This window comes from Akebia trifoliata, chromosome 6 (assembly GCF_017979445.1).
Source record: "Akebia trifoliata isolate Shusen 1 chromosome 6, ASM1797944v1, whole genome shotgun sequence".
Taxonomy (NCBI): Eukaryota; Viridiplantae; Streptophyta; class Magnoliopsida; order Ranunculales; family Lardizabalaceae; genus Akebia; species Akebia trifoliata.
In genome coordinates, this window is record NC_141380.1 from 2,938,291 (window position 1) to 2,949,012 (window position 10,722).

The following is a 10,722-nucleotide window of genomic DNA, read 5'->3' on the forward strand; positions in this document are numbered from 1 at the left end:
AAAGAACATTTCATACAGTTTAAACATAAAACATTATCATGACAACTAAAGATTTATCACCAAAATCTACCAGACATTTATATATCTCATTATTCATCGATCAACACATGAGAAATACATAATCATACTATATAATTAATTTTTATTTACTACGTATATATAAATAGATGTGTCAATAAAATCTACCTTAATTAATCTTAAAATTTGTAAATGAAATCTGATTCTTTCTTCTCCATTTTACGTCTTCTCGATTTTCTATACCAAATAATTATATATTTAAAAATTATATAACTACTAATGGTGTCCAAACTATTCTAATAGAATTTTTAACATCTCTATCATCCTAAGGAAATTATTTTCTTTTAAGAAAATACACAAAAATAAAATAATATAAAAGAAGGAAAAGAGAGAGTGTGTTTATGATACGAAGGGTAATTTAATAATTAAGCAAACATATGGGTGAAAGCAGTTGGATTCAAAATCAGATTCAGACAAGGTGTCCCATATTATAGAATACGAATAATATCTATGTGGCAAGGTTTTGTTGGAGTTTAAAATACATCAAGCCATTTTCTTAATAGCATGCAAATTGATGTATTTAATTTCCAATCAAAACATGCCACGTAGACACCCTATGTTTCTAAAGGAACAGAACACCATACGCGGTTATATACGTGAAACAATTTCTGAACAAACTACCGCTGTTAGGGTGGAAAATAACAAATTTAAGACCAAAAAATAAAAGCTTGATTCCCAAATTACCCCTTGACGAATCAACTCTCTAAGGAAAATGACTGTTCGGCGAATTTTTCAAATTCTTTTGTTGATAAGTGGAACCCATCACTCTCTCTCATGTTAAGGAAATCAAAAAGGCGGAGTGGCCCACATTCATTGATTTTCGTGGATTTTAATGCATTGGGCTACCTTGACTGATACGTCAGATCCCAACTATGATCAAAATTTATGATCTTTTGTTCAATTCGGCTTTTCATCTATGGCCCATTCAAGAGGTGGTTTGTGGAATGGGGACCGTTTTGATAAATAAATTATCGGCCCATAAAAGAGATGGTCGATATGGACCCATAAGACAATTGTATGGATCCGTTTATACTTTATGGGCCCAGTAAAATCTTGGATAAGTTTTGGACTGATAGATCTGAAATCTGGGTTGGGTTTAAACTCGAAATAGTATGCTCCATTAAAAATTGGGTTTGGATTGGGCTTTCCTAACACAACACAAACAACATTCTGTTTGGAAGTCAGAAAATCTGGACCAATCAAGGTTCTTCTGATCTGAACATTTTAAACCTTTGTGGAATCAAAACGATGGGTTTTCCAAACAAAAATTACAATAAAAAAATAGATTTTTAGTTTAAAACTACAATGCATAGAAATCTACAACTATTAAGCAGATGTAGAAGTTCTTTACCTTAAATTTACACTGAGAAACATCCAAAAAGCATAGAAAATTGAGTTGGGTCGAAGTTTTCATATCGGATGTGGTTGGAAATGCTATTTCTTTGATTCTCCTCGAAGCTTGCGATGAATTGAGCGATTTTCTCTTCTATGCTGAAATCTAACCGATCCTCTAATAAATGAAAACTTATGTTGAAGATGGATGGATTCTATGATTTTGTTTTAGAAGAAGAGAACGTGGGAAATAGAATATTAATTCTGAAATTTTCGTGGATTTTAATATTTATAGTGTTAAAAGGATGTAACAGTCATTATTCAATTTGTTTTATTTTAATTAAAAAGTCTATGTCCTGAATTCCAATTTTTGCGATCTTATAGTATATTTGGATCAATTTATCGATGCGAATCTAATGGTATAATCGGTTTCGAAAAATTCCAACTTCAAAAAAATTCTTCTATTTGTTGACCTACAAATTTTCTTGAGATACATTTTTTAAAATCTGGGGCATTACAATGTGAGCTCAAAATATTCCAAGCTTAGCTAATATTGGAACAATTTGAATTGCTTAATTTATTCACCAAAAAAATTTTATCCAAAAATGGGTTGTTTGTAGGATTCAAGGCCAGTATGTGAAGCACTTCAGTAATCGCACCCAATTCTTATTACATATTTGATGGAAGTTAATGATAATTAGCAATTAGGGTTGTAAGTTTTACAGAGGGTTAATTCGGTATTATTATCTCAAAAATAATGGCTAAGGTCTTGATATTGATTTGGCAAAATATAGTTGAATATATAAGGTACATCAAGGAGGGATTACGATGAGATAATTATTTTTCACAATGTCATAACAATTGTCCTAGGGCCATGGAATTTCATTATTGTATGGACTTTAAATTCTGGGTAAATTACCATTTCGTGAGCTGAATATGACGAAATTCCGATTCCAGCTCACTATTCATTTTAATTCCCGAACACATAAAAATCCAAATCACATGTTTTCAAAAGTGACAATCTCACTGGTTTAAAGAAGTGAGATTGCTGCGAACTTGCGAGATCATCACTATATAACTAGCGAGATAATCACTTTATAAAAGAAAAAAACAAAAAAACAAAAATCAGTGATCTCACTACTTTAAACCAATGAGATAGTCACTTTGAAAAACCTTCTATCTCACTCTTCATGTTTTGGGAATTAAAATGAACATTTAGCCCGAATGAGAATTTCATCTAAAGTTGATCACGTTTTAGGAAAATAATCTTAAATTTATAGTTAACTCGTTTTAGAATTTTTATGTGGGTTTTTTCAATTTTTCTGTGAGAGTCAAATTTAGAAATTGTAATCCTAATTTCCATGAAAATAGTGAAAGGGTCTCTTCATCATGGCCCGTGGACGTAGGCAATTTTGGCAAACCACAATATTGTATGTCTTACGTCGTGTTTCCCCTCTCTTCGTTTTTTTTTTTTGTGTGTGTGTGTGTGTGTGTGGTGTGTGTTTTATTTTAATTGCTATATATCCTCAGTTTCTTACACCAATTATTCGAAATATCCACTTTTATAATACATGAAGCAAGACAAACTCTAACCTCTCCATTGAATGAACATTTGACATGAGAAAAACACTCTTCGAGATTCCTTAGAAAAATGTATCCCTACAAATTAAATATTTATTGATCCCTAAAAAATATGATTGTTCTAAAGAAAATTTGTGTTACCTCTTTTATCCAACCCTATTGAGCATTAACAAGCAGTGCAACTAACATATAGCAACCATTTAGATCCTACCAAATCATATTTGATTTTCTATTTTTTACAGAGAATTTAAAGAACCATTTTGTTTTGGGTCAGTGTTGATCATGTCCATAACATCTAGGTACTAATTTAGTGTATTGGTTACGTTCTTATCAATCGATATTAATCAATTGATTATGAAAGTAATAAATAAAATACACCAATTGAAATGTTATGATGAAGTCCGTAATCTTAGATGTCTCTTACATGATTGAACATGCATTCGGATTCTCGTCGCTAAACATTGTAAACAACAATGCACTCTCCCCACAATCATCGAATTCCAATGGATTTGAAGAAAATGATATTTAGGTCATTATCAATTAGTATGTGAGAAGATCCCGATCAAGAGGAAAATTGAAGGGAGGAGGGGTAGAGGGATAGGGTGGGGGCGAGGGTGTAAGGGCAAATGAGAAGAGAGGTGAGGGACTGGAGATAAATAAGACATATAATTAATTAAAAAATATAAGGTTATCTTAAAAAAAATTGGGGGGCAATTGAACCCCACCAATTAATTACTAGCTCCGCCGAGGTCTGACAGCTGCGTTTATTCATTAAGTGACCGTCATAAAATCGAGTGAGTCCAAAAAACAATACATCATCCATGACCTCAAAACTACCTGTCCTTAACTCTTTCTACACACGTGTTGTATGCTGATTTTGGGATTCTCATATATTCTCTACAGGATTAGGCTCTTCTTCATGTTTGCGCCCACAACTCTTTACTAGCTCTTCTTCATGTTTGCGCCCACAACTCTTTACTAGCTCATCCGCTTCTAACCCACGTGTAGTGAAAGACATTGCTAGGACAATTGTGACCAATTTTTTTTTCCGTCATTGACAATCGTTTTATTTCAAAAGAATTTGGGTCTTAAATTGTAAGTAAAAGTTGGTGTGCCAATAGAATTTCTCTTATTTAAATCTACCATCAATTGCTTCACTTCAGCTCTCATCTTTCATAGAAAGAAAGAAAAAATCAGATGGAGCGAAAATCAGTTCCGCACGTGCTCATATTTCCGTTTCCTGCACAAGGTCACGTGAACTCTATGCTCAAATTAGCAGAGCTTCTCTGCCTAGATGGACTCCACGTCACCTTTCTTACCACAGAAAACTACCATCAAAAACTCCTCAGTTTCACAAACATCAACTCACGCTTCTCTCCCTTCCCCGGATTCCGCTTTGAAACCATCTCCGACGGTCTTGCCACCGACAACGCACGCTCGTCTACTTTCATCTCTGACTTCTTAAACTATGTTAAGAACGTTGTCAGACCGGCTTTTGAAGAATTGGTTAATTCCGTTCATCTGAAATCTGACGACAACAGGCCACCAGTGACGTGTATCATATCAGATGGAATCTTGAGTTTTACAATCGATGTTGCAAAAGATCTTGGGATTCCCATCATTTCTTTCCGTACAGTCAGTGCTTGCTGTTTGTGGTCATATTTGTGTATTCCCAAACTCATTGAAGCCGGCGAACTTCCCTTAAAAGGTAGTTTTATTTATACGAATTTTACTTAGATTTTGCATATCTAATACATTCTAGACCAGATCTGATTTTAATTTGGATCGGATAGGTCAACCAAAATCCAACATCTGTATGGGGAAATTTAGTCTTACCCCCTTATAAAATTTGGAAAATTAGTGATACCCTCCCAAATGCAAGATGAGGTCTGTCCCCTTAACTGTCGTTGACTTGATCAAATCTTTAACTTAAACAGTTCTGTGTTAAGTGAGACTGTCAAATGACTTAGACACTAGTTACGCAATTACCAAGATATCTTTCACAGAACTCTCTTTTCCGATGAAAGAAAATTGGCGGTTTGAGAGGAAAGTTTGCTCTAGGAAACATCTTCCGTTAGTGGAGAGAAGAAGCATTGATTGTTATACGTGGGGGAGAAAAATCATTTTTAATATGTGATTTGGAGGTCTAAATGGAAATTGATTTTGATTACTTTTGAGATTTTAAATTTTTTAAGAAATGGAAAGGATTAACATTAGAGTTGCCTTATTTGACCTAAAGGGAAATTATTATTTATAAAACTTTCCACAAAATAAAATTCTTTATTGAGAGATTTACCCGTTAGACCTAATTGGTGCATTTTTATTACAAAAACTCCTTTGGATCAAGTTCTTACAATTTCAAGGAAACTTTACTTTATAAAGTTTATTACCCACCAAACCTTATTTTATCAAGTTTGTTATCCAACAAACCTTGAAGTGGGGATCCAATCATAAAATTCAAAATGATGGCTTAATTTGTTACTCAACATACTTGGAGTGGATCTTAACCTCATCAATTTGTGACGTCCAAAAACATGATCTGATGCCTCAGATTTATAAAGTACAGAATTCTAAGAACTTTTTTTAAAAAATATTGACCGTTAGTTTAGATTTGAATTTTGGAGTTTGATAGCCATCTATTTTCAATAACTTGAATCAAGCTCAAAAAGGTTTTTTCTTCGAATTGGGCAAAAATACCCTTAGTAAGATCAAGCTAGTCATGCTAGCCTAGTCCATAAAGTAAACGTTTGCTCGGTAACCAACTTGATAAAGTAAGGGAGTTTTTGTAATAAAATTGCAACCGATAAGTCTACCTAATAAATATCTCTTTTTTATAATACAACAAAAATTGTGATAATTAAGAGGTTGAAGATGAGGGCATTTAAGACATCTAAAGATAGTCTATAAGAAAAGAATGAGATCATAAGGCATGTCATCAAATTGAAAATACGTGTGCATATCTCAAATATTTGTCAAAATGTGCAAGAGTATGTTAAAAAAAAAAAAAAACATTCTTAGTTTATCTCCCAAAAAATTTGTCGATCTTCAAACTCTACTCTAAACCCCCTTAAGAATCTATTAATCTTCAAGTTCTTAACATCAAAGAAGACCGATTACAACTCTAATTAGAAGAAACAGTCACTTTAAAAAATTTAAGAGAGTGAGAGGAAGATCCATACAAAGGTGATTGGAGAAATTAAATTTATATAGCTATGGGGCATACTTGACCACTAAGATCAAGCCAGTCATGCTAGCGTAGTCCATAAAGTAAAAGTTTGCTCGGTAACCAACTTGATAAAGTAAGGGAGTTTTTGTAATAAAATTGCAACTGATAAGTCTACCCAGTAAATATCTCTTTTTTATAATACAACAAAAATTGGGATAATTATACTATACTACGATAATTAAGAATTTGTATTTCCATGAATTTTATTATGATTGCATTACTTCTCTCTCCTTTATATTTCCCCATTCATTTCAATTTCTTCTTCAAAACTATTAATCCGCTCATCATATTAAGTATAATTTTTTGAAAATGGTATCAGTCTATTATTCCTCTAAAATAATGATTTAATAAAATATTGATAATTTTTGCAACCAGAATATTACCATAGTTTAAAGATTTAAAAATAAAAATAAAATATATATTCTAACAATATTACATAATGTAGCTTAAACATTTAAAATAGAAGACATTTAAATTATTAAAAACACATTTAATATCTAGTATTCAATAAATAATAGTAGTAATTGTGATTAATTTGTTTGGTTGGTGCTAGTTGGAAGCCGAATAGAATAGCAATGTACTCTCCAAGTTCATACATAGCTATGGGGCATACGTGACCATTAAGTATTAGAGTTAGGTGTCCCGTTTTTAACTAGGGTTAGGTGGCACCTCATTTAATGTCGAGTGGAATTTTTGGGGATCCACTGACCGCATGGATATGTAGTCCACCCTTTGGTGAATCTACCTACTAAAAATCATAGTTTTGATAACTTATATCTACTAGACCTAATCTTTTGAAAAAGAATTTAAATCCATAAATTAGAAATCATTCTTAAGACAATACTATTATCAATGGATGCATAAATCAAACTGATGTTTTGTATGTTAATTCACCAAGGGATGGACCACATACTCTTAAGTATTATTCTTTTCACGTATTTTAATTAACTGAAAAATATTTACTTTCTTTATAATTGTCAATTTTAATCAGAGAGGAGTCTTCTTTGGATGTACATATATTTAAGAGTCGTGATTTTCTTATTTACCTCCTCTGGCATACTCCCCCATACTCTCTTGATGTGGCATGTGTTAGAATCATAGATTTTTTCTCGAGATATACAACTGCAATGCCCATTAGACAATACAACTACAAGCTCTTTATATGTTTTATAAGATTTAAAAAAAGAAAAAAAATCAATTCCGCAATAAAAGCTCTTTTTAATGTTTAAAGTATAGATAAGGGAGGTGATTTTAATATTTTTAATTATATATAATGAAGTAAGAATTATGATTGGGGTAAGTAAGTAAAAGAATAAAAACCCTTGAATTCCTTATTTAATACTCGCATTTCTTCGTTTTTTTTTTTTTTTTTATCTTTTACCAAGTGTCTGTAAATATTTGTAGATGAAGCAAACATGGATCAGCCGATAACTTCTATCCCGGGGATGGAAGGCTTTCTCCGACATAGAGATCTTCCGAGTTTCTTACGAACAAAAGAGCTGGATGATCTAGGTCTACAACTCGTCTTCTCTGAAAGCATCAACTCAACTAGAGCTTCCGCTCAAATATTGAACTCCTTTGAAGATCTTGAGGGTTCGTCACTCTCTCAAATCCGCTCTCGAGTTCCGAAACTTTACACGCTCGGACCCCTTCATGCTCTCCTAAGTTCTCGTCTTAGAAATAGAAATTCTTCTACGCCAATATCTTCGTCTAATAGTCTCAGAGAGATAGATAGAAGCTGCATGACATGGCTCGACTCGCAGCCACTGAAATCAGTTTTGTACGTCAGCTTTGGTAGCATTACTAAGGTTACTCGCGACGAGTTGCTTGAATTTTGGCACGGTTTAGTGAACAGCGGGAAGCGTTTCTTGTGGGTTGTACGGTCAGATATCATAGCCGGTAAAGAAGGTGAGAGTCAGATCCCGGTAGAACTAGTGGAGGGAACTAAAGAGAAAGGGTGTGTGGTTGAGTGGTCCCCACAGGAAGAGGTGTTGGTACACCCGGCCGTAGGCGGATTTCTGACCCACAGTGGATGGAATTCGACGCTAGAAAGTGTGGTAGCTGGTGTTCCTATGATATGTTGGCCGTACTTTGCAGATCAACAGATCAACAGTAGGTTCGTTAGCGAGGTGTGGAAGATTGGTGTGGACATGAAGGACACGTGTGATAGATCAACGGTCGAAAAAATGGTGAGAGATTTGATGGATGATAGAAGAGAGGAGTTTATGAGAAGGTCGTATGAGATGGCGGAGAAGGCGAAGAGGTGTGTTAGCGAAGGTGGGTCCTCTTACTGCAACTTGGAGGAACTTATCGAAGATATAAAATCAAATAGCTTACGTGCTCCTTAGACTTTTAGGTTGGACAACTTATTTCAAAGTCATCGAAGATACAAAATAGTCTTGAGATCTTCAATGTCGTCACTTGTCTCTGTTATTCTTGTCCTAGTCTTTAGTCTTTAGGAATTGTTTCTTCAATTTTCTTTATTTTATTATTGCAAGATATGATTTATTATTATTAGTGGGTCTATAGGATTTTATTAAGAAATTTTTGTACATGTCAAGATCTATTATGGTCATTAGCATGATATTTAGTTTACCCGATCTATACGAGGATACGTGTTTACGTTTCTATTTCACATGTTGAAATAAATACCTACTTTGGTGAGTTCTAATACCTATATATAGGCCGTTTAATCGATGAATGATGTGACAAGATAATCCAGAATTTTTTTTTTCATTTTTTAATAGTTATTTTCTCCACTTACATATATATATAAAGGGTCCCGTTCGGCACCCTAAGCTTTATCACACACTTTAACAAACGTGTTTTGTCTTACATGGGTTAGAAGTTTTGGAATGGGCTGATTTTTGGTGAGAATGATCTCTATGGTGAGGAGATCATTCTCACCAAAAATCAGCTCATTCCAAAACTTCTAACCCCATCAAAAATGGTTTACAAAAAATAGACGGTCCACGATTTTTCAACGTGTAAACATGGGGCTAAACATTTCGAAATGGGCTGATTTTTGGGGAAGATGATATTCTAATCATAGAGATCATCCTCACCAAAAATCAGCCCATTCCAAAACTTCTAACCCATGTAGGACAAAAAACATTTGTTAAAGTGTGTGGTAAAACTTAGGGTGCTGAACATTTCCCATATATAAAAGTCTATTTTATCGAAAAGACGTTGTTTAACACAAGTTAGCATTAATTGTCAAACAGATATGAGAAATAATTGATAACTGGGACCATTAAGGCATGACGATCCAAGTCATGTATAAGATGGGAAGGAAAATGTTGAAATGATACAGGGTATTTACTGCGATTCTCATAAGTCTGATGCAGGATGTACATATAACTGTAGATGTGTTTCCTCATTATACAAAGTAAAATCATCTACAATTATGTATGCATCTCCACGTCAGAATTATGAGAATCCCAATAAATCCTATGTAACCCCAGCATGACTCAAATAAGAATCATGATAATCAAACTACCCCCAAGTGACACACTCAATCGATTCTCTTGTCGTGACAAGTTTGGGTGTAGTAAATTTGTAAGTCTTGGGACACAAAACTGCACTTCTCCATAAAAATGTGTTTTCTAATAAAATCATGTATCTCGAGATGTACATAGATCTACAGCTCTCGAACTTATCACAACTTATAAAATAATAACTAGAAAATCTTCACTTGGTCAATACTCGACTGAAGTGGCATGGACACAGAACCATAGATTTTTTTTCTCAGGATACACCGCTTCACATCCCCATAATAGATGTGCAATTGTCTATCCTTAGGAAAAAGATATATGGTTCTGTGTCCGTGCCACACCAGTCGAGTTTTAACCAAATGAAGATTTTCTACTTAGAAAATCATTATTCAAAATAATATTGCTAAAGAATCAATGACATGATACCTCATGCATTAAAAAAAAAAGAGTATTAATTTTCTAAATAGAAATTCTTTGCTCGGTCAATACTCGTATGGACACGAAACCATAAATCTTTTTCCTTGACATACACAATTGCACATCTTTTATGACAATGTGCATATGGGTATCCCAAGGCAAAAAGATTTATCCATGCTAAGTTAGGAGAGTATTTTGATATTGTGTGGAGGCGTCAGAAAATTATTTCTCATTGGTTAAGGGGAAAAAATGAGTCAGGCTAACCTGACTAACTTAGTAAAATTTCGAATCTCACTAAGATCACGTCGTGGCATCCAAAAACATAATCTGATGCCACAGGAATGTAAATTTTGGAAAAACAAATTTCAAAAAAGTTATTTTTTCCCATTGAATTTTAATTTTAAATTTGTAAGTTCGATATCTATCCATTTTCAACACCTTCAATGAAGTCCAAAACAGATTATTTTTTATTTAAATATTATTTTTGAACCTAAATTTTTCCATGAAATCTAGAATTTTGTGGCGCTAGATTACGAATGTGGTAATTCATGTGGGGCCAATAATCCTTGGTAAGATTTGAAATCTTACTAAATT

General features: G+C 33.5%; 1 protein-coding gene across 1 annotated transcript; it reads left to right on the forward strand.

The window, feature by feature from the left end:
* Window positions 1-3,955: 3,955 nt before the first annotated feature.
* Window positions 3,956-8,833, forward strand: LOC147399610 (7-deoxyloganetic acid glucosyltransferase-like). The gene is made up of 2 exons (XM_086445042.1): window positions 3,956-4,699; window positions 7,622-8,833. Exons 1-2 carry the CDS (start codon window positions 4,189-4,191, stop codon window positions 8,563-8,565), a joined length of 1,455 nt encoding a protein of 484 aa, XP_086301168.1. The 5' UTR covers window positions 3,956-4,188; the 3' UTR covers window positions 8,566-8,833.
* The last annotated feature ends 1,889 nt before the right edge of the window (window positions 8,834-10,722 follow it).

What these genes read in the sequence shown, in the direction of transcription:
- LOC147399610 (XM_086445042.1), top strand. Translation starts at nt 4,189, where the DNA reads ATGGAGCGAAAATCAGTTCCGCACGTGCTCATATTTCCGTTTCCTGCA. An exon ending in CGGCGAACTTCCCTTAAAAG is followed by an intron (nt 4,700 to 7,621) that starts GTAGTTTTATTT and finishes AAATATTTGTAG; the next exon opens with ATGAAGCAAACATGGATCAG.